Raw genomic sequence first — 27,832 nt, forward strand, 5'->3', positions numbered from 1 at the left:
CTTTCTCCCCGTTTAAACTCCAGGTAGATATAAAGACTCAATGTAATCCTTAAAACTAGCGATGTCCCAATACCGATGCTAGCATCGGAATCGGGCCCGATACAGGGCATTTTGACCAGTACATGTACTGGTCAAAATGCCCCGATACAAAGCGCCGAAGCTTGAATATGTTTTTTTTTTACTTTACCTTCCGCAGTGGGGTCCTTTGGGCAGGCTGTGCGTAGGAGCGTTGCGTCACTGCTGTGGGCAGAGCTCCAGCTGGGGTCCTAATGTAGGTGGCCGGAGACTGCCCAGAGGAAAGTTTTTTTACTTACCACGTCGCACAGCGTTCCAGGCAGTCGCCGGCCACCTAAATTAGGACCCCACCTGGAGCGCCGCCCACCGGAGCAGCAGTGACGCGACGCTCCTCTCCAGCACAGTGCCGACGACGTCCTCACTTGTGAGAAAAATCGTGAGGCACCGCGATCCAGGCAACAGTGAGTAAGACGGGGCTTGGGCTTAGTTTTTTGTGTGATCTACTGCTGCAGGGCATTCTATATGTACTGTACGTATACAGTACATATAGAATGCACTGCAGCAATAGATTTACAATTCTGCATTGCTAACATGAATGGGTTAAATGATCCGTAGTACAACTACATGTTATGTACTTTTATGTACTATGGATCATGATTTAACCCAATTATGTTAGCAGGGGATAATTGTAACTATTACTGCAGTGTACGGGACATGTGTACTGTATATGTACTATGGATTATGATTTCACCTATTCATGTTAGCTGGGCAGAATTGTGAGCGCCTCCCACAAGCTGAGCACAGAGACGCGATGCAGTGATCCTGCCCAGCGCCGACTACGAGAGGCACCTCGCGAGGCAACAGGGATCGGAGTGAACTGTGAGTGAGGGAAGCTGGGACAGGGATGGCTGTAAATCTATTGCTATAGTGTACTGGATGTGTGTAATGTATATGTAATACATATATACAGCACACACCTCCACTACACTCCAGCAATAGATTTACAATTCTCCCCTGCTAACATGAATAGGTTCAATCATGATCCATAGTACATAACATGTAGTTGTACTATGGATCATTTAAAGTCACCTGCCCCTTTAAGAAAAAGTATCGGTAATTGGTATCGGCAAGAACATTAGGGGAAGTACTTGTACTTGGTCCTGAAAAAGTGGTATCGGGACATCCCTACTTAAAAGATCATTAAAATAATGTTTTAAATGCTAGCATAATTGTATAAACAGTATGTGTGATGGTTGGTGAATTGTATCCCTGCTTACTGGTGTCCTGTTCTTGCCATAAATGAGTTGTGTATAAGCAGGGCTCTCCACCTGGTGGCTCTCCAAATCATTATTGAGGCCTCTCTTTTCATTAAAAAGCTTGCAGATTCTGTACGATGGCATAAATATTAAATTGTTTTCCATTCACAATGACATAATTATAAATGCAATATGGCCCTCTCTATCCAAATGCTTGGACAGTACCAGGTTAGGGTGCTGTGTTACTATGGGGATAGGCACAGCTTGAAGTCACACCAATATCTGGGCCAGAGGTAACATTCGAGGACATTCCTAAGCAAATCAACAAGTAAGGAATTTGCTGAGACAGAAGCTAGAAATCAGCAAGGTCTTTTAGACAATGTATAATAATCTAGCTCCCGTACCTTCCCTGATAACTCTGTTAGCACAACAAAATCATGAGAGCTTTTACAACTTTACCTTGTTTAGTGCATGCATTGTCATGTTCAAGATACTATTCTGTATTTATATACCTGTTCTATTTTAGTGCCCACTGTTCTAGGCCAGACAAACCTTTGACATCAACTTGGCCCATCATAGAAAGGGCAGTGCAGGATGTTATATAGTCTCCTTTGGGCAGACATAATGTTCAGTTCAAGGCTCCACATGTCCTTTTGGTCCCCGTGAGATTACTCTGATGCTTCCTGCCTCTCCCTTCCGCTGATTTTAGGGACAGTTGCATTATGCTTGTATCCTTTTATGAACTTTTCTCATCTACAGTAATAAATGTCACTTTATGCCAAGTGACAAGAAGGGGACAAGTTTGTGTATGTGTGCGCATCTGTAAAGGCTCTAAGAAAACTAAGAATAAAAATCAACAATGGGAGACAATTATATGTGTGTTGAAATTTTGGCAGTTTCTGTCCTGTGTATATTTATTCCATAGTGTGTGTTTTTTTCCTAGAGTGTATTTTATTGATAGCACATTAATGCATAATTTTACATTTATGTCATTGTAATATTAATCAAAAATAGAGCTGAAACTGACACATGTTTAGCCTTAGTAAGTGTTATAAATACAAACTATGAGTTTTAATTGCAAGTCAATGATTTATACATAGTAAGGCTGGGCACACACCTTACAACCATCGCAAGACTTCTGTCTTGCAATGGTTGTAAGGTACTTAAAAAAACGTACGATCTGCCTATGTTGCATAGGCAGATCGTACTTGCGATGATCGCAAGCCACGCCCCCTGAGGGGTGGGCTTCCGATGACCGCAATGCCGAACGGGCAGTGTGCGCTTGCGCACACCGGCCCGTACGGCTGTTATCGTACGGACATGCCACAAACCCGCCGAACATCGTACGATGCTCGGCGGGTTTTCGAACATGTCCGTAAGTTTAAAGTCGTGCGACCTTACAGTAGTAGAGGTCGCACGGCTTCCACACACCTTACAATCATCGTACGATCGCGGGATTTCCCGCGATTATCGTACGATAATCGTAAGGTGTGTGGGGACCCTTAATCATGTAATGTATATAATAAAAGGTGGGGATTTCATACTACTAGAGAAAGAAAATCTTTAGGTAGAAGAGTAGACCTGTTAGTACAACTAGTCTATACAAAGAAAGTAGACCTTTAAGCATAACTGGCCTATTTCCTTAATCACACCCAAGGGCCACAGCCATTTCCATATATTAGAAAAACAGTGCATATTATACATCCTGTCTGTAGATATTATCTATTGGGTTACTCCCTTTCATATCTACAACCATAGTTTCATATCTAAAGAATACATATTCTCTGTAAAGAAAACTTGCACTTAACGTGTAAAAAAAAAAAAAAAAATGGCAATGCAAAAATTAAAAGGTAAACTCCGGGCACAATAATCTTGCTGGAGTACATTAAGATGTACAATGCCTTTGCTGCAAAGGAACTTGCCAGATGCAACACTGCCTCGCTGCAGATCACACCCCCTAGTCTATGGCCAACTGAAAAAGCAAATGGCACGAGGCTCTATTTTAGGACTAACCACTAAAAAAGGGGGACAGAAATGCAACTGCAGCCCTGAAGGTCTAGGAAACCTGCAGTGCTTACAGCCGGAGGTGGCATGGAAGTTCAGCAAAAGCTGGACTTCAACCTGCATGTATACTGATGATTTCCAGAGAGATGGAGGCAGTTTTGATTATGGCAGGTGGCTTTACAACAAGGGCTTACTACAACTTACTAAATTCCGCCAACATAGTTGTGCCCGGAGATGGGCTTTAAGGTTGTATATTTTGTTCTACATACAAGCCACATTTCTGCTCCCTTTTACCTCATGGCTGTATACCTGTGAATCCTTTCAGTAATGGTGTGGGTCTTTTTCCTTCAGAACACTGAATGCTATAGGATTGCTGCTGAATGTACTGCAATGTGGTCACCTAGTCCACATGTGGGTCATGTACAAGAATAGGCACACAGCTTCAGCCTTCAATTTCTCACCTTTGCCACTAAGAAGGAGGTGCCTGGCCACTCCCATTAAAGCTGTGACATGACTATCACCCCCCCCCCCCCTTCTCCCTCTGTATTGACAGTGAGGAAAAAAGCTGTTCCATGCCTAGCCCCCCCCCCCCCCCTTCTCACTCTAGATTGACAGTGAGGTCCATAGCACCCTGTCTTCTACACTTCTAGAGCAGTGAGGGGAGCAGAAAGGGGTGGCGGAACTTTTGTTGGTAGCAAAAAAAAAAAAAATTAGGGTCTCAGAATCCCTCACATTGGTACACTGTCAATTTGGTCTAGTTGCCTTTTTTTCTAAACAATGGAAACCCCTATAAAATGTTTTTACAGCATCAATGGCGTGCACAATATATTATAATCAAAGGGTATGTTATTGTACGATACATCAGTATGTTTATGGCACTATGCTAAAAACCACTTATTTACTTCCATATATATACTAAACATCCAGCATTAGCATTCATCATCCCTTACTCACCCAGTGATTTTTACAGAATGTGTCCCATGACGACGGTACTGCTCTGGTTCTCCTGCCATTACAGGTGTGTGTCTATAGATTCCACTGCTGTACACGAACAAGTCTTCATGCACCTCCATTATAGCTGCAAAGGAGATATTTGGTACATCAGTTATACTGATAATTATATTATGAAGGAGCTGGGTAGGAAGAAGATAACTTAAAGTGAAAGAATAAGTAATAGTATATTTATACGTTCAGTCGTTCTGCTGGTTCATTTGGTAAAGTAGTTTTTTGTACTGCTTACCTTGTACTGGACCATTTTCATACATTTCCTTCATTATTTCTTTTTCCTGCAAGTGAAATAATATGGCTATTAAAAAAACTTAACATTAGTAGGGCAAAGCTTATCAGATTGTGGCTTTTATCGAAAACAACAACTATTATAAAATATCCCTGTAAGTTAATCTGTCATAAGAAGAATATATTGGCTCTTTTGAGCCATTGACTTGGGACAGGTATGCAGATCAGGAAATCAGGGCTTCAATAATAATAGGACAACAATAATATTTAAAATCATCTTTTTGAAACAATTTAGTCTAATTTTTCTGATTTCCCTTCTTTACATCTTATTTTCACTTGGTGTGGATGCTGTGATAGGGTATCCTCCAAATTTCCACCCAAATACCTGCTCATATCCTCAGATCATCCTTAATCCCCCCCACCTAGAGCCCTGGGGTGGATAACCACAGCTCCTAGTAGGCACTTCTCGCCCACCACCCTTCATGTCCTTCTGCTGACAAATGAGTCTCCATTGCATTTGTTGGTCAACAGGAGGTTGGAGGAAGCGAATCAGAAATGTGACACGGAATCTGTGGTAACTAATTTGTGCCCTGGGATTTGGTGCTCCTGGTGCCCAGTGAAGATCATGTTCTAATGATCATGAGGGGTTAGATTTGTCACATAGGTTCCTTCTAACCAATTATATAAAATAACAAATATTTTTATCAATCTTTTTTCTTAGCTAAAAAAGTGTGTGTAAACTAAAAGTTGTGTATTTTGAAGATATTCTTTTTCAAAAATGCCCCATTAAAAAAGTTTTATTGGCTCTGGTCTTTTGATGGTTCCAGAAACATAACTTGAATTGTATAGCAACGCTATGAAGGGTCTATACAGATAATTCTGTCAAAAGCAGTTCTACAGAAAGACCTACATTGGATGCCAGGCGGTAGGCTGGTGTAGACTGGTAGATCTCATTTGATGATGAATATGGGTTTGGGCAGTGAGCAGTGGCCTGCCTCTTCCCTCTTCCCATGGAGCGGCTGTGCATCATACATGGCGCAGGTGGTCCATTTCCATTTTGACCCGAAAATGGGTAACACTCCTCTGTTACAACCCTGAAGAAGGAGAGATACCATTTATTTTGGAAAAGCAGTTTGAATACACAGGCAAAAGGCCTGTAAAATAATAAAAATGAGATCAATAACAGAAATGTGGTACAAAAGATCAAATATTATGCACATAATATCAATTTAAAGCCAAAGAAAATGTCCATATACACTGAGTGGCCAGATTATTATGACCACCTGACGTTTGTAGGCAAATTAGCTATAATTTCGCAATGAAGTTGCTAGAGTGCCAGACCATTATAAATAGGGAAGCAAGTTGTTTAACACGACAGTAGAAGTGATTTTTTTTCTGAAGATATGAGTAAACAACGCGATTTAACAAAATGATGTGGATGGCGTATCCCAAAGGAGATGGCTTCTTCCAACAAGACGATGCGCCATGCCACGGTGCTCGTATTGTGTAGGAGTGGTTTCAAGAACATGAGGGAGAATTTACCTTGCTTAGGTGGCCCCCACAATCACCAGATCTCAATCCAATTGAGCACTTGTGGGACGAAGTTGAAAGAGCCATCAGGCAGCTGGTTCCACAACCATCAAATCTCACAGAACTGGACAGTGCTATTCATCAGGCATGGTGTCAGATTCCTTGCATCACCTTTCAACATCTCGTGGAGTCAATGTCTAGAAGAATCGCCGCAGTATTGAAGGCAAAAGGTGGCCCAACGAAGTACTGATGGGGTGGTCATAATAATCTGGCCACTCAGTGTATTTAGGTGTTGCAGTGGTGAAAGCCAAGTGTATGCAAGGAATGTCATGCAATATAGTTAACTGCTTTTGAAAAAATAACTCTTTGTATCCAGGTATAGTTACTATAGCTAGACTCATATATAAAAATCAAGGTATTGTAGCTACACTACACAGATAGCCATATACAGTACTCAGGTATATTATGTCTAATTAAGAACAAAGAAAATAATCAAAACAAAAAGGCAAATTCATCTACCCTCTTCTCCTGAGATACCACCATGCTCCATCCACACGGCCCCCTCTGCATCCATGCTGGTTTTTGGTGTCACAGGAAAGGAGATTTTGAGGGGACAGAGCAGGAGTCATGTGCCCCATCGACTGAATGGAAAGTCTATCAGAGGCAACACCTAAAGAAAGAAATGCACGAATGCAACAAGTTTTATTTAGCTTGCTTTGCCAAACTACTTTTAAAATAACACCTATTATTGTACTAATATGTTACCGACTAGTCAAACCTGTGATCAATATACACAATACCAAAAGCATCTACGGTATGTTCTTGAAATGTCCTTGTATTTTTATATAATGCTTGTACTATCACAAGATTGCCTGAAGATGTCACAATTTCCCTTCCCCTTTTTAATCTTAAACACTTCATAGTTAATATACAGTCTAGATCTATGTGAAACACTAAACTATTGTTCACTGTTCAATGTTGTGTAAGATTCTTCCATGAGTGGAGCAAGCATAGAAATCCTCTGTGCTGTAAATCAAGGCAACACAATTACAAAAAGGACTCTGCTAAGCACTATTTGCATCTAACTGGCTGCATAACATACGGTTAGTACAATTTAATAAAAAAAAAAATTTTTTTTAAACTCTGTAAATGCTTATGCCTGCATAGTGACTGGGAAATATTGCAATGGTCTAACTGAATATTGTCCTAACTACAGCTTCTAAAAATCAGGCACATAAGCAAGAAGTAAAAAAACGTGGTTGCGAACAGTCCCTTCTCTACAGCACATCGTAGTTGATTAGGCCTAAACAAGAACAAACATCAGCATCTATCCTAAGATAAGATCTTTCCCCCTTTTCATTTGTGTAAGGTAAAATTATGCTGCCAGGGAGTGAGACTTTGTGAAGCGGATTTGCAAAAATATTATCAGGTTATTCAACTATTAGACTACACACCAGTTTGACTCCCAAGCCTTCATTGTAATTGGTTATAGTCAGCAAATTCAATGGCTTTTTCTACCACAGTGCATTTATAAAAGGTGGACTGTTTACCCCCCAATGTTTATAAATACTACTGTAAAAATAGCCTTCAGGGGAGCGTTATCGGATGACCTGGTACATAGAGACCATGTACAAGCCTGATCTGAGCGGGCCTATAGCATGTGACCACTGTTAACCACTTGAAGTCCGCGGTGTTAAACCCCCTTCCCATCCAGGCCATTTTTCAGTATTCAGCGCTGCGGTACTTTGACTGACATTTATTCCGTCATGCAACGCTGTACTGAAATCAATTTTTTACCATTTTTTGGGGACCGATTGAGCTTTCTTTTGGTGGTATTTAATCACCACTGCGGTTTTCATTTTTTACTATATTAAAAGGAAAAATTACCAAAATAAAATGTAAAAAAAAAAAAACTGTTTCCCCTATATTAAATAAAACATTTTTTTTACCCAATTTTATGGTAAAATATAAAAGACGGGGTCACGTCTGGTAAAAAGACACCAAACATGTCAAGCCTTAAAATTGCGTGCGCGAAACCTCAAAAAGCGATAATACCCGAAATTATTGGCCATAGGCGTCGCTTTAAAAGCTTTTACCGCTCAATAGTTTAGTGTTATCAGTGATTGATGGCCCTAAAATTATTGCTCTCACTGCGACGTTCGTGGCGATACATAACGTGTGTATCGCAATGGTCGTTTACGCGCGCTGGTGAACCGGATGCGTATTTACGTTTATATCTGCATAAATATGTGGGGGTGGGGGACTTAAACATTTATTTATTTTTTTAAACCTTTTTTTATATGTCACTTTTATTCTTTTTGCAATATATATATATATATATATATTTTAGTTTAACATGGGCTTTCAGTGCGCCAGGGCGTTTGCATGCGTTTGATGCATTTGCATGCGTTCCAGGGCAGGTAAAATAGGGCTTGCTGCAGTTTTTTTCACATGCTCTGGAACTGAACGCTGCGGTGTAAACTAGAGCCGAAAATACCATTGGAATACATTGGACCAGTTTTGATCCGTTCTGTAGCTGCTCTGCTCCTGGAACGCGCTTGGTATGAACAAGCCCTAATTGTGACCAATAAATCAACACTCGTAATTTCTCAGCCTGATGAAGGGGACCCTACGTGGCCCAGAAAGTGCTTGTCGTGATGACACATCAATAAAATGGATTGGCACTGACTTTGAATTTTCATGCTGGTGTGCTGATGACATCTATTTTTATATCTGAAAAATCAACCCTTCACCTAATGATGACTCCGTCATTTTGGTGTCACCCCCTCTGAATAGTCGGGCAATCGGTCATCGGCCTGTCTAGCTGTACCAGAGAGGGGACCCGGCGGCATACCTTATCCTGCCGAATAAACGTCCCCTCCTCTCTCTGCCGTTGTTCCTCACCAAGACAGCCGCCGGCAGTTAAGCGCGCGTAACATCGGTACATGTGTGATAAGGTCATGTGTGTAATGACGTCCTGGCGGCCGCTACGGGTGACACCCAGCCTGGGGACACCTCTGCCTTCACCTTCCTTATCCTGCACATCTGCACCCTAAACCCTTCATATCCATGATCCCACTGTATGGGACCTGTACATTGACCCCTTCACCTCCTGATCCCTCTGTGACCTGATGTGCTGTATCTAGTGTACCATTACCAAACGCCATGTTTTAACACCCTCAATGATAGCAACAAAATTGTGGAGAAAAAAAAAAAAAAGACAATCCATTGGGGTCTCTACTTTTCAAAAAAGGATCATGTTAGTGGTGCTCCTACTGCCCTGGCATTTTTATTTTAACGGAAAATGTTCATCTTTTTTCCTTTCAATAGTAAAAATGAATAAAAGCACAGTGGTTATTAGATACCACCAAAGGTTTGTCTGGCAAAAAAAAAAATGATATAAAGTTCATTGTACAGTGTTGTGTGACAGCACAATTGTCAGTCAAACTGTCACAGGGTTGAAAACTGAAAAATGGCTTCGTAATGAAGGGGTAATACAGTATAGTACTCCAGTGGTTAAATATCCCGCTTTCACATCTAGATCTTACTAAAAAAAAAATGTCCAAACTTCAAATTTATCAGCAGGGTTTAGGGACAGTGATGCATTCGTTCAGTTCCTTCTTCACTACCTCTGTTATGGGGATACTACTGTCTCTGTGCATCAAAAACTGTACATTTCGTTGATGCATACAGCCGCAGTAAACTATTAAATGACCACAGTTCAAATGAACGCCTGTTATTGCTCTTTCTGGATTAAAACACTGATGTATCTAACCCTATTTCCCCATTAAGTAATAATTAATAAAGGTGTGTTATGTTTGCTTAGCAGCCGGTTCTGCAGACAGTATTTAGAAATCAATCTTGCTCATAGTATGAGTTGTCAATATATTAATTAATATAAATCTTTAATTAAGTAAAGATTAAAGCTCAATTCTCCTTCTTTCTTTGAACTCTTTGTTTAAATTAGCTAAACACATTTAAGGTGCAACAAAAAAAAAAACATACAATTGTTCCAAGTCTTTTTCCTTTAAAAGGGAAATTCCACCTAAAAATAATAAAGGCACACTTCTTCATAAAAGAAAAAAAATGTGCATTTATTAATTTTTTTGTCTGGACTTCGGTATGGACATTCAGTAACATGGACGGGAGGAAGTGTCAACGGACTACAAATGCGATGACATCACCACACTTGTATTCCATTGAGAAGTTCCTCTGCTGCGGTGGCTAAAGGATCTGTACATTAATGATGAAGATGCTTAGGGGAAGGCATGCACAGTTGCTCTGAATTCAAACATGTAAACATGCCTGTGGGGAGAAGAACCCTGCAATTCAGGTAACTGGGATGCAGGAGGGGGGTGGGGGGATTGCAATCTGACCATGTTTCACATTACACCCTAAATATGGGTGAAACAGGAAACATAGTCTGAAAGGAAAACCTAGGGGTCTATTCACAAAGCTGTCGAGGGCAGCCGAGTGAATGACCGATCTGAAGTGAAGTGAGCCGAACACTGTTCGGCTATTCACTTCAGGCTGGTACGGCTGATTTCAGCCGTACATCGGCTGAAAACAGCCGTAAATCGGCTTGATTCAAGTGGCTTCCGGTCGGCCGAACATGCACTAGAGCCGAAAATACCATTGGAATACATTGGACCAGTTTTGATCCGTTCTGTAGCTGCTCTGCTCCTGGAACGCGCTTGGTATGAACAAGCCCTAATTGTGACCAATAAATCAACACTCGTAATTTCTCAGCCTGATGAAGGGGACCCTACGTGGCCCAGAAAGTGCTTGTCGTGATGACACATCAATAAAATGGATTGGCACTGACTTTGAATTTTCATGCTGGTGTGCTGATGACATCTATTTTTATATCTGAAAAATCAACCCTTCACCTAATGATGACTCCGTCATTTTGGTGTCACCCCCTCTGAATAGTCGGGCAATCGGTCATCGGCCTGTCTAGCTGTACCAGAGAGGGGACCCGGCGGCATACCTTATCCTGCCGAATAAACGTCCCCTCCTCTCTCTGCCGTTGTTCCTCACCAAGACAGCCGCCGGCAGTTAAGCGCGCGTAACATCGGTACATGTGTGATAAGGTCATGTGTGTAATGACGTCCTGGCGGCCGCTACGGGTGACACCCAGCCTGGGGACACCTCTGCCTTCACCTTCCTTATCCTGCACATCTGCACCCTAAACCCTTCATATCCATGATCCCACTGTATGGGACCTGTACATTGACCCCTTCACCTCCTGATCCCTCTGTGACCTGATGTGCTGTATCTAGTGTACCATTACCAAACGCCATGTTTTAACACCCTCAATGATAGCAACAAAATTGTGGAGAAAAAAAAAAAAAAGACAATCCATTGGGGTCTCTACTTTTCAAAAAAGGATCATGTTAGTGGTGCTCCTACTGCCCTGGCATTTTTATTTTAACGGAAAATGTTCATCTTTTTTCCTTTCAATAGTAAAAATGAATAAAAGCACAGTGGTTATTAGATACCACCAAAGGTTTGTCTGGCAAAAAAAAAAATGATATAAAGTTCATTGTACAGTGTTGTGTGACAGCACAATTGTCAGTCAAACTGTCACAGGGTTGAAAACTGAAAAATGGCTTCGTAATGAAGGGGTAATACAGTATAGTACTCCAGTGGTTAAATATCCCGCTTTCACATCTAGATCTTACTAAAAAAAAAATGTCCAAACTTCAAATTTATCAGCAGGGTTTAGGGACAGTGATGCATTCGTTCAGTTCCTTCTTCACTACCTCTGTTATGGGGATACTACTGTCTCTGTGCATCAAAAACTGTACATTTCGTTGATGCATACAGCCGCAGTAAACTATTAAATGACCACAGTTCAAATGAACGCCTGTTATTGCTCTTTCTGGATTAAAACACTGATGTATCTAACCCTATTTCCCCATTAAGTAATAATTAATAAAGGTGTGTTATGTTTGCTTAGCAGCCGGTTCTGCAGACAGTATTTAGAAATCAATCTTGCTCATAGTATGAGTTGTCAATATATTAATTAATATAAATCTTTAATTAAGTAAAGATTAAAGCTCAATTCTCCTTCTTTCTTTGAACTCTTTGTTTAAATTAGCTAAACACATTTAAGGTGCAACAAAAAAAAAAACATACAATTGTTCCAAGTCTTTTTCCTTTAAAAGGGAAATTCCACCTAAAAATAATAAAGGCACACTTCTTCATAAAAGAAAAAAAATGTGCATTTATTAATTTTTTTGTCTGGACTTCGGTATGGACATTCAGTAACATGGACGGGAGGAAGTGTCAACGGACTACAAATGCGATGACATCACCACACTTGTATTCCATTGAGAAGTTCCTCTGCTGCGGTGGCTAAAGGATCTGTACATTAATGATGAAGATGCTTAGGGGAAGGCATGCACAGTTGCTCTGAATTCAAACATGTAAACATGCCTGTGGGGAGAAGAACCCTGCAATTCAGGTAACTGGGATGCAGGAGGGGGGTGGGGGGATTGCAATCTGACCATGTTTCACATTACACCCTAAATATGGGTGAAACAGGAAACATAGTCTGAAAGGAAAACCTAGGGGTCTATTCACAAAGCTGTCGAGGGCAGCCGAGTGAATGACCGATCTGAAGTGAAGTGAGCCGAACACTGTTCGGCTAGTAAATCGGCTTGATTCAAGTGGCTTCCGGTCGGCCGAACATGCTCAGCATGTTCGGCCGACCCGAAGGGCAGAAGGAGTTCGACTCAGCCGATCCACCATCTGGATCGGCTGAGCCGAACCTCCGGCAGGCTTCTCACTGCTGTTCGGGCTATTCTTAAAGATGCCGAACAGCAGTGAGTGAATAGCCGAATGCCGCCGAGCGGCATTTGGCTCGGCTGGTCTGCTCGGTCCCTCAGAGGGACCGAGCAGAACAGAAAAAAAGAGTGAAAAAAGTTTAAAAAAGTAAATAGCAAAAGATTGTGCGGAGCTAGCAGTGACAGCTAGCTCCGCCCAATAGTTTTCTATTGTCCGGCAGCTCTGCTGCTGTAAAAAAAAACAAAAAAAAACTCCCGGGTGCTCTGGGAGCCTCCCACTCCCGGCCACCCAGGAGAGAAGCACTGATGTGTCTTTTTTCCTTATTCTGTAAAGCAAAACAAACGACAAACGCACTCAACAATTTGTTACCAGTTGTACAGTAAGGTGCACACGAAATGGGCTTTGAACAGTAGAACAGTAGAAAGGCATCATATCCTTATTCTGACGCGAGCGATCTAAAAAAATGAATTTTCCCATAGAAAAGCATTAGGACATTACTATTGGCTATTTCAATTTGCAATAGCCAATAGTAAACTAGCATTGTACCCGCCCTCTGCTGATGGACCTGATGGGGAACTGCAGCAGGGGGCGGGTACAATGCTAGCTTACTATTGGCTATTGCAAATTGAAATAGCCAATAGTAATGTCCCAATGCTTTTCTAAGGGAAATATTTTTTTTCTCTATTCCGACATCGCTCGTGTCGATGCATATGCGTTCGGCTCGGCTGAGCCGCTCGGCCACGATCGGTAGCTGTACGGGCTATTGTGAATAGCCCATACAGCACCCCTTCGGTTCTACTCAACCGAAGGGGTCCTGGGGCCGAAGCTAGCCGAAGGATCGGCCGAAGCTACGGCCAGATCCTTCGGCAGCTTCGTGAATAGACCCCCTAGTCTTTAAAATCAGCCACAGCTTAATGTATCATGCCAGAATACTGTGGATTGGGCCCCTTGCACTCTGTGGGGAAGCTGTGGCTCCTTGCAGAGGTCCGACACAGCTCCACTTGAGTCAGAGCCAGAGCTCTCCAATCAGCGGGGAGCATGAGCTTTGCTAATTGCTGAACTATAGGTCTGACTCAGTAGAAAGACATGTTGGACCTCTGCAATGAGACCAATGCTTACCCCCAGAAATCAAGAGTCCCACTCTGCAGCTTCTGGTGGGGGCAGATTTGTATACTCTGGTTGTGGCTGCTTTAGACAGAAAGGGAACTGTTAGACTTTGAACATCCTTTGTTTTGATGCACCAAGAATGTATTTAGGTGGTTCATTTGGGCTTTAAAAGTTTTTATTGATACGAAGTGCACCTACATACAATAAACTTAACTCAAAGTATAAAAGATGCTAGCTGTGGCCATGGCCTCTTTTGCTATTTTGCAAGTGTTGAATGTACTTGAACGGCCTAGTATTAATACACTTTTGGGGTATTTTTTCAGGATTCCCTCATTTTTAAAAATGAAGTTTTAAGTGAAAAAACTGGGTGAATCTTGGATTAAAAAAAACAAACATTCATAAAACAGAACCTTTCTTTACAAAGAAAAATGTTTTAACAACAACAACAACAACAACATGGTGCACACCTGCAGTGGAGAAAGCCCAGGAACCAGCACAGTTGCCTTGATCAAGTGGCTCATGGATCATTCCTGGCCACTTATCTGCAGCATTAAAGTTGGATGGAAGAACATCATTGTCCATGTTTACCTACATAGGGAGAGAATTTAAGAATCAGCATGGCAAGACATTTATCCCCGTTGTGCAATTTAAATTATGATATGACCAAGACTACTTCTGTGCATCAGTAGTCCATGACATTAAAGGAGAACTATGTGGTTAGTTCAGTATAACGCAAGCTACAGCTCGTGGTATACTGAGACGCCGCAGCCGGAACGGATCCCGACAATTATGTCTGGATCCGCCCAGCTGCGTGAGTGACAGCTGGCTCGCCCTCTGCCTCTGTCCCCGCCCCGTCCGTTCCGCCAGTCAGCACTGGAGGATCGGACAGGGGAGGGGGGAATCCAGTCCCTCCCCTGACACGGCTCTCTGCAGGGATATATCGAGAAGTGAGCGAGTGCCGGCTCACTTCCCGATCTACTGAGCCAACCTGTGACAGTTTCATTGTTACAGGTCAGCTCAGATTATGAGGCTGAGTAAAGGAGAATTATGAGGCGAGTGATTTTCAAACAAACAATCTTTTGGCACTTCTAGCAGCATACCAATCAATGACAATCCCCCATGTGCCCCTCACTCCAACCGGGTAAGGGAATCTATAAGACTACTCCTCAGATTTTAAAATATTCCATACCAGATTATCTTAATTGTACAGTTACGTTAGCACACTAACAAACACTGAGATACACTACATTTTCTGCAAAAAAGGAAAGACCATCAGCCAGATAAGTTATTGTGAGCACTTGTGTGCAGGGTGGTTTTCACCATGTATCATTGCCCATCAGGTTGTTATGGTGTGTAACATATATATTATCATAGCCCATTGCCACAAACTGAATAAAGAAGCTGGATAGTGTTATACACCATCATAATATAATGTGGTGGGGGGCAAGCACAGGGTCCTGGCGCAGCGCACAATGATCTACTCAGGTAGTACAAGATAGCTCAGTAGGGTTGATTAGGGGCCTATAATGCTTTTGATATGGGGCCATGACATAATTACAAACATTCAATAATCAGGGTATTTACATTTGCTGTGTGACATGGATTTTAAAAGTATGCTATGTGCAAGGCTAGTCATTGCAGCTCTATTTGGCGCTATTTATTTTTAACCCCCCACCCCAATATGTCATTTTCATTTTGGGCCTAAAAACAGAAACATATTTGCTTGCATCTTCAAAAAAAATGTCAAGTATTTCATAGTGACGTGCATACTGAGAAACAGTTGAGGAATTCCTAAATAGGCAGTCTGAAGCATTATAGGATCTAATCCTATGGGTTCTGACTGAACTCACTTGTCCCATCACAAAGAATGTTCCAGTCTCTTGTCCCTGACCCCCCCTCCCCTTTTCTTCCTTCATTGGCAGGATGGTAAAAATACGGGTGTTCACACAACAGTAGCCTGCAATTATTTTTTTTCTTTCGATTACTCTTTATTCCGAGTGCAGTAGGACTTCCTGAATGGAAGTTGCCTAAAAAAGCTGGCTTAATCACACTTGCATTGTGCTTCCCTGTTGGGGCTTGCCAAAAATCACACACTGACCCTAACCTCAGGAAAGAGCTATGACTGGAGGAGGGAGAATCTCTGCATTCCAGTGGCATGTTAACATACTAACCCTTTGTGACATTACAGAAATACATTCCACTCACGCTTCCCAAGGTGGACCTGCCAACGCAAACCTATTACCTTTCTCCATATGCAACTGACAGAATTGTCCGTCATGTTTCCCTAGCATCAAGTTGTTGCTTAGCTCTATCTTCAAATGCGCTGTCTACTTATCCATTTTTCCAGAAAAATAAAATAATCCTCCAAAAATGGTCAGCTAGTTTATTTTTAGAGGACTGCATATGCACCATTACCTCTCCAAAAGGACATTATGGGGTATATTTATAAAGCATTAAATCCTGATGTCCAGCAAACATTGACTGCAGGTGAATCTTCCTGGCGCTTATTTTTTAAATGGCAATGATTAATTCACCACCACCAGATAAAAGTTTGTGCAAAATCACATTGACTGCTTTTTAAAATATGCCCATGCGTCTTTATACTGTACAATGTGGACACTGATTTAATAAAAGAGAGATAAAAAATTGGACAGCAATGCCAAATGTTTTAGCCTGTGAGGTTCAACAATATGTACATTATTATATGCTGTCAGTGGTATAAGTTCCTAATAATTCTGCGCAGTAAAAGGACCAGATGGAAATAATGCTAACGATACTATATAGCAGGTCCCAAAAATATACAGAAACATTGCTTGTGCCCCAGGCCAAAATGAGAACCTCCGGCTAAAAATCTGCTGATTTTGCTACATTCAGAAGTCAAATTAAAAGCAGTGTACATACATGCAACTCATTCATGTTCATCACTGAAGATGAGGGCTTTGTGGTTCCTAGTCGATACTGGATGCCTTCATCTAGTGTCATACCCCAAAACTGACTGTAGTTCCGAGCAGTCCAGCTACAGTGAAGGAAATAAGGTACAATTTTTATTTAAAAAGATAAAGCAGAGTATTGCTGTACACAAAAAGGGAGTGTGTAGTGTATTTTAGCTCTCTTACCCATATGAGCCTCGATTAACGGCCTCAATAATTCTTGGGTTGATAAGACATGGGCTCTGCTCGCAGTGCCAGTTACCGTCACTGTTGCATGTGCTGAAACAAGAGGGAAGATAAGTAATAATGCATATTAAATATGCGCAATACTTCATGATATTTAATTTCTACAATTACATTCACTTCTTTGATCTACAGCTGTCCTCTAAAGGCAAAATACTTTTCCACTCTTTAATAATAACCTGTGCCATTTCTTGGAACTACAGGAAAGTTTATCTGGACCTGTACAGAATTCCCTCAGGTCTAATACAGACAAATCAGGTCTATAAACATTTATGAATAGTTGCTAAATAAAGCAAAAAGTCCCTATTAAAAAAGGAAGGGAACATTTCCTATAACCTTCATTGTCAAAACAGCTTTAAAGTATATCTAAAACCAAAACTAAGTAAGGGATTGTTAAAACCACCATTAAAGTGTTATTAAACCCACTGCAATTAAATGAATATTAGTAACCAGCTCTATGGAGCCACTGTGGTATGCGTGCTCCCAAACTTGGGCTACTAAGCGTTGTGTAGCCACCGAAAACACTTAAGATCCAATCACCTACCCAACCACATGTTTGCGACTGACAGCAGAAACTCTTATTTTAATGTGGGGGGAGGAGGGGGGGGGCGATATTATTGTGTGTGCACAACCCAACCAAAAGTGAAGGGGGAAGTGGAGGTCCAGAGGAGAAAGCAATGCCAGTTCGAGATAGGTGAAATAACTATTTGAAAATGGCCAATTTGAAAAATCAAGTATTTTTTAACTATATTAATGGCATTCAAATAAATAGGTTATTTTTTTTAGATGGTATAATGATACTTTAAGTTGTTTTTGTTGTAGTCTGTTTCCCATTTGGGGGAATTCTATTCTTTGGAGATTTCTACAAAGTAAGGGAAAGACCATTTTGACTTTCTATTAGTTCATGGGGTCAAATTGATGATCGATTTAGGCCACAGTGATGAAAAAAACCCGACAGCGCAGGATGGAAACCCCATTTATTCCAAAATCAAATCAAACTAAATTTCGATCGACATTTGTCAAGTGTCTGATGGAATTATTGGGTAGGAAAGAAAGATCTTTCACACTAAAGTGTGTTCAGAAATCTACTAGTGTATGGTCAGCTTTAGATTTTCCTTTTTTTTCTGTGACAAATCAACATTTTACAGTTTCCCTCGCTTTCAATCCAGGTAGCAGTCTTCACCAGGATGAATAGAAAGGATAAATCACTGTGCAGGGACATAGGCAACAATAAAAACCTTTTAAGATAAGAAATGATGGAAGCACCAACCAACTAGTAAATGTCCACAATGGTCTGAGAAGTGGTAGTTCTACACTGAGTGGCCAGATTATTAGGACCACCCCATCAGTACTTCGTTGGGCCGCCTCATGACTCCACGAGAAGACTTTGTTGGGCCGCCTTGTGACTCCACGAGATGTTGAAAGGTGATGCGAGGAATCTGACACTGCACTGTTGCCCTTCTGTTGTCTTGTACCAGTCTTGCCACTCTCCGTTCTGCCCTAACATTGACTAGTCGCTGACGGCCACAATTCGCACGTTCAGACCCAGATTTTCGGCTGACAGTCCAGTCTTTAAAACACTTTATCAACAGCTGCTCTTAAACATTTAACAAATTCTGCTGTTTTGCTGATACTCGCTCCATGGCTCAGAGCGCCAACAATCATCCCACGTTCAAAGGCTGTTAAATCGCGTTGTTTACCCATATCTTCAGAAAAAAAAATCACTTCTACTGTCGTGGTAAACAACCCGCTTCCCTATTTATAATGGTCTGGCCCTCTAGCAACTTCAGCGCCAAATTATAGATAATTATAGCTAATTTGCCTACAAACGTCAGGTGGTCATAATAATCTGGCCACTCAGTGTATAGTCTGGCCTGCTTTGACAGCTATTAGTGATGGGAAATAGAAGAGATCCGTGGTATTTAGTACAGAAACTTAGTTTCTATACTGAATACCACGGATCTCATCTTTCACTGCTTCTACTAGATCTACTTAGCTACTACTATATTTCCCTTCTTTAAAGGCAGTCAAAGCAGTCCAGACTTTAGATCTCAGCCTTGATGAATGGGGACCTTCCTTTGCTGACTGCTATGGTAATAAAGACTATTTTGGGCATTTCCTAGTGGGTTGGCGCTTCCATCCATTTCTTATAGTCGAAAATTTCTATAAGGTCCACCTGCAAGGTCCCTGTATAGATGGGGAGCTGCCAAGTAAGCCCATGACCAAGAATACTAGGACACAACTCCATCAATCCCTCTATCTAAGAGCCCAGCGCTACCCCTTTGTACTATTAAACAATAAAAGGTTCTAACTGTTCACCCACTTATCCAAAATGAAAACATTGGCTTTAGATATGCTTTAAATGCATGGGAGGCTGGTTACCATGCAGGTAGAGTATATCAAAGTAACTGACAGAGGTGATTTACATAAACACACACACAAAAGCCCTATGTGAGGGTATATGGTGAGCTTATAGATTCACTTCATTGAGAGATGTTGGAGATAGAGTCAGAGAAAGTTAATATTAAAGGTAGTAATGTTAATGTGACTCTCTCTGATGATACATTAGGGATTTTCACTAGCAGTCCAAGTAATAGTACCAGTGATAGGGTTAACAAAAAAGCAACAGTTAGTGTTTGTGAGAATATGCTCCTCAGGAGAACCCTTAGTTGACGATTGTGCGGTCAACCCAGCATTCATAATGACACTGGGCAGCTCTTGGATCATTTATTACATCTGATGGAAGATATGCCCATGTATGGCCAGAATAATGAATTGCCCAAGGGGAAAAATTAGATTAGAATAAAGCAGACATGGATAAGGTGAGCTAAGGACTAAGGGAGATGGTTGCTGGTATCTGGGCTAGCAGACAGCAAGTGACCCAATAATACAAGTGTGCTTAAAAGGAGATGAGCTGTAGCCTCATCTCATCTTTACCAGACATTTAGTTGGGAGCTCATAGATGTGCACACAGAGCTATGTAAAAGAACATGTATAATCAATGTTATAAAGATATAATTGTGAACAGTATCCACAGTTGTACAAGTACAGCCTGGATGTTTAAATATTTTATTTTCAGCTGCATCAGTTGAGTTAGTGCGCTATACACACCGACATCTTTTGTATGAGGAATTTTTTTATAAAATAAGCCAGAGAGATTTCCCTTGTACAGAAAGCTGTATGTACACAAGCTTTATAGCTCATAAAATGGTATACATGTTATACATACAGTATATACAGCATATAAATAGGCCCTTGGTAACTGATGAGCAGAGGGGGAATAGTGTTGTGTAAATGATGAGCTGCGTGTGTATATGCTCCTGTATGTAAAGTAGCGATGGCATGATAAGCTTGCATGCAGACATTTGGTTATGCATTAGACAAACTCCAGGGTTTAGGGATTATGAACTGTTCTGCGTTATGTGTTCGAAGACTTCAGCTTCCTTTTAAGGCTGCAAACAGAAGTCTAAGTTTAGCTGGAACGTTTTCCTGGGAACCTCATCTTCCAATCTGTGCTGATTTGTTTCCCACTTGCTCACCGGTTAAAAATGACTGATATCTCATGATTGACTTGATTATCTCATACATCTCAGCTTATGACACTGATTCTGGACATTGCATTTACCGTATATTGGCAAGAAAGCCACCGATATTGTGACACAAGAAAACAGATGACTGAGACTTGAACAGCTGGATCTCTTGTTGCCTACTGTAGAGTAACTTTTTATAATAAAAGTAAGGGTTACAATTCATACTGTTTACCGTACCTCTACCACCAACAGAAATGCTCTTACACCATAAGTCAGTGGTGGCGAACCTTGGCACTCCAGCTGTTTTGGAACTACAAGTCCCATGAGGCATTGCATGGCTCTGACAGCCACAGACATAACTCCCAGAGGCAGATGCATGTTGGGATTTGTAGTTTTGGCACAGCTGGAGTGCCAAGGTTCGCCACCACTGCCATAAGTGATGACTAACATTTTTAACTAGTTGTTTTCTTAGTAACCTGGCTGTATTATGAACCAGGCATGATTTCCATTAATAATATGAAAAGTACAGGCTACATCTGTAGGTTAACAAACATGTTTCTGTCCTATGATATGATGGTAAATAAGAAACAGTACATATAATATACAAAAAGATTATTTGGTAAACCACTTACCAATATGGGCATTACATTAATACTGTTCTAAACACTGATCAAGCCACAAAGATGTCTGAACTTGTCTAAGGTTTGGTCACTGTCAGGGACTATATTATTTTATGGACATCATGTGGACCCAACTAAACTATATAGAATAAAACCTGCACAAAAAGCCAGTTGCTGTCCTTGGTACCATTGAGAATACACAACCTTAGGCTATTAAAAAGGAAAAACGATGGGGTCAGGGCTTTTCCCCATAGTTCTCCTAAGGGTAACAGGAGGACACAAACTAGCGTCCTCCCGTCACCCAAAGCTCAGTATACCTAGTATACTAAGACGCTGCAGCCGGGACGGATCCCGACAATACTGTCTGGATCCACCCAGCTACGTGAGTGACAGCTGGCTCGGTCTATCTAGAGGCAGAGCCAGCTGTACCCGCCCCCTTCCCCGTCCGTTCCGCCAGTCAGCGCTGGAGGATCGGACAGGGGAGGGGAGGGGGGGAATCCCTGCAGGGAGCCGTGACAGTCACGGCTCTCTGCAGGGACAGGATCGAGAAGTGAGCAAGCGACGGTATGTGTTCGCTCACTTCACGATCTATTGAGCCGACCTGTGACAGTTTCATTGCCACAGGTCGGCTAGAACTATGAGGCTGAGTGATTTTCACTCGCTCATAGTTCTCCTTTAATCTGGCATTAAGGTAATTGAGGTGGGCCCCAAATATTATTCTGACTAGAGCTCCTTGTTGTCCTAATCTGTCTTTGCTATGTGTGCTACACTGAGCCTTTGTAAATCCAAAGAGGTTCATGTCATATGGTCTGAAAATTTAACAAAGTTGGTGTTGTGACGTTGGAGCCTGTTAGTTGTGCAAAAGTTTGTGGCTAACCCTTGTTCTGCGGTATAGTCTTCAATAAAAAGGTGATTATACCTCAGTGGCCGTGTCTGTTTTTGGCATGTTTAAACAAAATCAATATCTGTAGACTTTGTAACAAGCCTGTATTTAGGTGGTCCACTATGTCATATGATGACACAAGATGGAACCTAGAATATCATGTAGGTGGTGAAGAAAACGGAAAATTGTATCATACTTACCAGTAATTTTCCCTTCCTGGTGCCAGTCGATTGCAGCATACAAACGATAATCTCCGCCCCTTATCCCCACCCACAGGACCAGTAACAATCTATAAAAAAAGAGAGAGACTCCCCCTGCATTCTTGTAACTATGCGTCTACAAAGAGAGTGGGTAGTATGCTGCCATGGACAGGCACCAGGAAAGGAAAATTACTGGTAAGTATGATACAATTTTCCGTTTTCCTGGTGCCTTTCATGGCAGCATACAAACGATAAATAACAAGCTGACAGGGTGGGCAAAAGCGACGCAAAGCTGATTAAAGAGGAGTGGATGCTGCTGCAGTGTTGGGTTGATCCAGAGAGCTCAGAGGAAGCTGTAAGGATATTCTATGCAGCACTGAAAGAGAGCGGTGAGGCAAATTGCTTGTAGAAGTGGAAGCCAAGATGGAGATGACAAAAGAGGCAGCAAAAGCAAAGCAGTTAGAAACAGATCCCCACCTGGGCTCCTGCACAATAGCCCTGTTGCTCACCACCACACCGCTTGTAATCCTAATTAGGATATATGCGAGACACCACGCGCCCCCAAGAACTGCCAAAAAGGTGCTCCCAGTCCCAAAGGCGTATTGAGCAGTCCAGGAACTGGGACTACACCTGGGAGAGGCTGAACCCAGGCGGCACTGCGGCACTTTATGACCCAGAGGTAGGGATGGCATGACTGGTCGCATGTAGAGACGCGAGGACAAAAAAAGAGAATGCAGGGGGAGTCTCTCTCTTTTTTATAGATGGTTACTGCTCCTGTGGGTGGGGATAAGGGGCGGAGCTTATCGTTTGTATGCAGCCATGAAAGGCACCAGGAAAGCAACATAATGAAAATGCAGACACTTAGTGGTGCTTTCACATTATGTGAAACATTCATGGGAGCCCCAAAATCTGGAGCACCTTATAATGCAAATTCCAACTTGTCCTAGTGATCGTCAAACAATGGTCCTCCTACCACCCCAGCCTACCTACACTAACAATGATGGGCCAATCATGAGATGTGAAGTGTGGGGAGCATCAGACTAGCCTTTGACTTTACCAGGACAAGTCAATTTGTATAATAGAGCATCTTGGGCGTCAGAGCTCCAGTGAACATGTTTAATGCATGTGCAAGTACCACCGGATTACTGTATTTGTGTTGCTATTTTAACAGCTGAGATGACATAATAGGTTTACAAGTAAAGAATTAGACATATTTGAAAATCTTTTCCAGCTGTGATTGCTTTATAGAGAACACCCTTACGGAGCTCCCTCCTTTTCAACACATTTTCCTAGCCATGTATGCTCAAGCAAGCTCAGTCGGGCCATAGACGTGCCTCAAAGCAATGGCATATGCGTATATGGCTGACTGCTCTTGTATATGTATGTCCTTCTTAAAGTGACATTAAACCCTCAGATTTTTTAACATAAAACAATAGTGTAATGTGTGCCTTACTGTAATCCATGGTTGTTTCCTTTCTCTTTGCTGCTCTTCCTTTTAAATCTGGATCTGTTCTCATGCTGGGCAGAACTTCTGTTTTGCAGCAGACTGCCTTGTCTCAGGAATGGATATATGGTGTCTGTGTATAGGTTTGTATAGGCTTGTAACCTGAGCCAGCACTACAGGAAGAGGCCCTGAGCTGCAAAGGGAAGTTCTCCACCAGCATGAGAATACATCAGGATTTAAAAGGAAGAGCATTAAAGAGAAGGGAAACAACCATGGATTACAGTAAGGCACACATTACAGTATTGGTTTATGTTAAAAAAACTGAGGGTTTAACAGTTTGCCACGGTACCAGTGTGACCTGGTCACTAGACACAAATATACTAGAAACACTTACACTAGTCAGACACAAAGAAACATTTTCGAATCAAATCAGATGCAAATATCGGGAAAGCCCTGTTTGTTTTGAGCTACCGGCAGTCACAGAACAGGGACTTAAGACTGCAGTAACACTTTGTAAATGTTTACTGCATGGCTCTTAGTGTGTGACTGTTCTGTGTCAACTCGAAGAAAGTGCTATTCATAACAGGCAATATAAGATGCAAAATTATGAGAGCGAGTATCGTCATGTGGGTTTTTAGGATGATTATTCATATTACTTTTGTGTGTAAAAAGTTGTCAAAACACTATATAATCCGTATTGGTCCTTTTAAGCTCACTGTTAAATATCTTCATGTACACTGTTCACTTGCTTAAAAGGTAGGTGTACACAAATTATTTTAATTATAGGTAGACTGGTCCTTAGTAGTAAAAAGTATAACAACCAAGTGCAGAATACAGTTAACCCCCTTGATGACCTCTCTGAGCAGTGAGCAATAATGCCAAGTTCCCAAAGGCTCCCCTTGTGCATCTGAAGTCGTCTCTACACTGCAGAGCTGTCTACAACCACTCCTATTCCGGCAACCTAATGGGGCCCCCTTCCGTCCCCGGGCCCCATAGCAGCCACCTGGGCTGCTATAGTTACACCACTGCCCACTGACTCATAGCCAAAGCAGTTTGCAAATCCTTATGAAATAAGCCCTTATGAGCAGTGTAATTAGGTACCTATGGGTTGTATTATTGGACAGGTGTTGTCAATCACTTCAACACTGATTGCTAGGGTCCTGAATGGAATCATGACTAAAACATAAATACTTATTATGCATAGAAAGAAGCACCATTTCATCTGTTAGGTGAGACCACACATGAGAATCCAGTCTGTATCTAAGCCACATGTCTGATACAGGGAAATTAGTAAATTATCTGCCTCTTTTGACCAGATATTAGCTCACAGATTTATGATGTAACCAGATTTACCTGCCAACCTGTTTGATTGGCAAATGCAAATCAATTATAATATATACATCTGGGTCGAAGCATGTGCATAGAAGGATTTTCTATTATAGCCCATAGAACCGAGTTGGGCAAGAGTCGAAGGGTTCCTTGCTCTAGTCTGAGATCTATTTTAGTCAGCTGTCTATGCAAGGGGAGGCAGTCAGGCAAACACTTCTTTTCTTGTAGTTCTACATCTAATTCTTTTGTTACAGTTCATTTATTTTCAGTTCTTAAACATGTGGTGCGGTCACTCAATGTTGGTGATTTTAAAGTGGAACTACACCCTCCCATCCCCTATAGCTAAGGAAGGTGTGATCTTAGCCTCAATTTGGATTCCAGTTGCTGCACATCTGATCAGCTATGACACCAGCAAATCGAAGACTTAAAAGTTTGGTTGAGAGCTGAAATAAATACACTGGCAGCCTTGACAGTTGGCATGCTGTAACAGTAACTGTGGCCATGAAATTGGTGGGTAAAGTTTCTCTTTAAGCAGAGAACATGTTGGGATCACTCTCAGTTGTGGACCATATATGATGGTATTATTATAGTCTGATATTTGCAGCCATACTCAATAAACAGCAATGAAAATGAGCAGCAATAAGTCAGGTTCCGATTTGCTTTGATCAGGTCATCTGAGATGAATTTTTATTGCTTGTCATGGATTGCTGTACCTGGGTATTCTCACTGTTCTCTTAACTGCTTCATGGATTAAGCAGGATTAAAGCTTGCGGTATGTTATGCACAGCTACAATTTAAATTATTCTCGGAGGGTAAATACTGTGCAGACTTATTTCTGTTGGCAATTCAATGCAGTATACAAAAACATTCTCTATAGACCAGAGTTGTGCTGCACATCGTGATCTGGAGGGAGGGTAATTTTATTCATGGTAAATATGCTGTGTTTTTAGTTTTCAGCAGTCACAGAATGGACATTATTGTTCATTTTTCCTCTGTCTACTTGCCAGAATTCCTGATCAAATTAGGCCTTGGTCTCCAGAAAGTAGAAGAAAAAAAAAAAATCTAGGAGAGAAACCCTGGCGTTGATCCCAGTGCGCCACTGAGCATACTTCCATGACAAGATACTTAAAAAATTGAATTACATTCTGAACATCAAATTGTGTTATGTCTAACAAGAGTCTGTGAACATTTGCACAAAATGAGAAATAGAAAAAAAAATACATAAACTACAACACAACCATATATTGCTCTTACGGCTTTGTATATTTGCCACTCACTTTTTTAGCATCTTTACGGCAAACAAAACATGACACATGCAAGAATTATTCATACAAAAGGATCATTGTGGCTCTTTGACTAAATTAGTCACCAGAGGTAATAGATTGTAAATGTAAAGTAGATGCTAAAAACAAAATAAAAAACAGAAAAAAGTGAACCCTAACTAAATGTGATTTAGATTAGGTAAACTCCATGTATCATAAACAATTGTCATTGTTTCAAATAAAATACCCATTTTCACTATTTTTTACATCTTCTGTTGCATATCAGTGCTTCCAATCTACTGCAGCCTTTCTGCAGCCAATTACTCTCTACATGCATACACCCCAGTGATGGCTGTATGGCATTTCTCAGAGTGGATTATCTGATAGTGACAACAGGGGATCATGCCTGGGTAATATGTGAAGTTACATATGGCACACTTATGTTTGTCACATAAAAAACCTATGTGACAGGTTGACAACGCTGGAGCACAACTGTGAGACAAGGACATAGCATTGTCACCCTATAACAGGAAGCACTTGACCAAGGATCTCTATGACAGGATTACAAAACTATTAAAATGACTTTAGGCAACTAGGCAGCCAAAGAACCACAGGGAATGTGAATGTCAAAATTAGAATCAAAAGAGGAGTTTAGTAGGCTTACCATTGATTACAGTTGTCTTGGTATGTTGCTCCGCTTGGATATTGTTGGCCATTTTTAATACACACTAAAAGAAAGTTACAGTGAAAAATGGGTTGTTATCTTCTCAAGCCAACAATGACAATACATCTGTGCATTATGTGATGAAAAGGAATCCATACGCAATTCATACAAATTAAGACCAAATAATATCTTCATGCATTTCCCGTCTACCCAGTATACCTGTCATGGTATTAGAGCTCAAGTAAATAAATCTACACATGCGGAATTAAAAAAACACATGCTAAATATACAGGAAAAATACTGTACTCAGTAACCCACATGTAATCTAACAATAAGAAACTTCTGTGTTTGGTATTCTTTGCCCATACAAGTGTGTGTGTAAATGCCAGTACTAGCGTTTACACATGTATACCCGCATACAGTGTATTATGTCCATACAATCCATTGGGCTCAAAAACTCAGCCGCTGTGGATCCCAGGAGCCACAAATACAGGCTTGTTTTACGCTGTATGCCAATAAACCTGTACTTGAGTCCATGGGAATGAGCCCTTACAGATAGAGATAATTGAGGGCTTGTTTTAGGCTTCATGAACACAGGCAGCTGAGCCCATACAATGTAAATACCAGCATATTTCCACCCTGCCACTGAGCTCAACAGCCATACAGCCTCCCATAGAAGTCAATGGTTGTATGCAGCAGTACATGGGTATACACTTTGTAAGTACCGTCATTTACCCACGTACAGCTGCATACAACCACTGACATCTATGGGAGTCTGTATGTAGCA

The 27,832-nt window shown here is 41.3% G+C and overlaps 1 protein-coding gene across 2 annotated transcripts in view; it reads right to left on the minus strand.

Moving 5' to 3' along the window:
- The window catches only part of TINAGL1 (tubulointerstitial nephritis antigen like 1), a 48,671-nt gene that overhangs the window by 2,677 nt on the left and 18,162 nt on the right, over window positions 1-27,832 (minus strand). For both annotated transcript variants that reach the window (XM_018576763.1, XM_018576762.1), the window contains 8 exons: window positions 27,046-27,109; window positions 17,057-17,149; window positions 16,842-16,956; window positions 14,408-14,528; window positions 6,561-6,711; window positions 5,422-5,605; window positions 4,516-4,561; window positions 4,230-4,353 (listed from right to left, as the gene is read on the minus strand). In XM_018576763.1, the coding sequence (XP_018432265.1) occupies window positions 4,230-4,353; window positions 4,516-4,561; window positions 5,422-5,605; window positions 6,561-6,711; window positions 14,408-14,528; window positions 16,842-16,956; window positions 17,057-17,149; window positions 27,046-27,109 (898 nt within the window). The remainder of the gene's footprint in view (window positions 1-4,229; window positions 4,354-4,515; window positions 4,562-5,421; window positions 5,606-6,560; window positions 6,712-14,407; window positions 14,529-16,841; window positions 16,957-17,056; window positions 17,150-27,045; window positions 27,110-27,832) is intronic.

Source organism: Nanorana parkeri, unplaced genomic scaffold (genome assembly GCF_000935625.1).
Source record: "Nanorana parkeri isolate BGI_ZX_2015 unplaced genomic scaffold, ASM93562v1 scaffold76, whole genome shotgun sequence".
NCBI lineage: Eukaryota > Metazoa > Chordata > Amphibia > Anura > Dicroglossidae > Nanorana > Nanorana parkeri.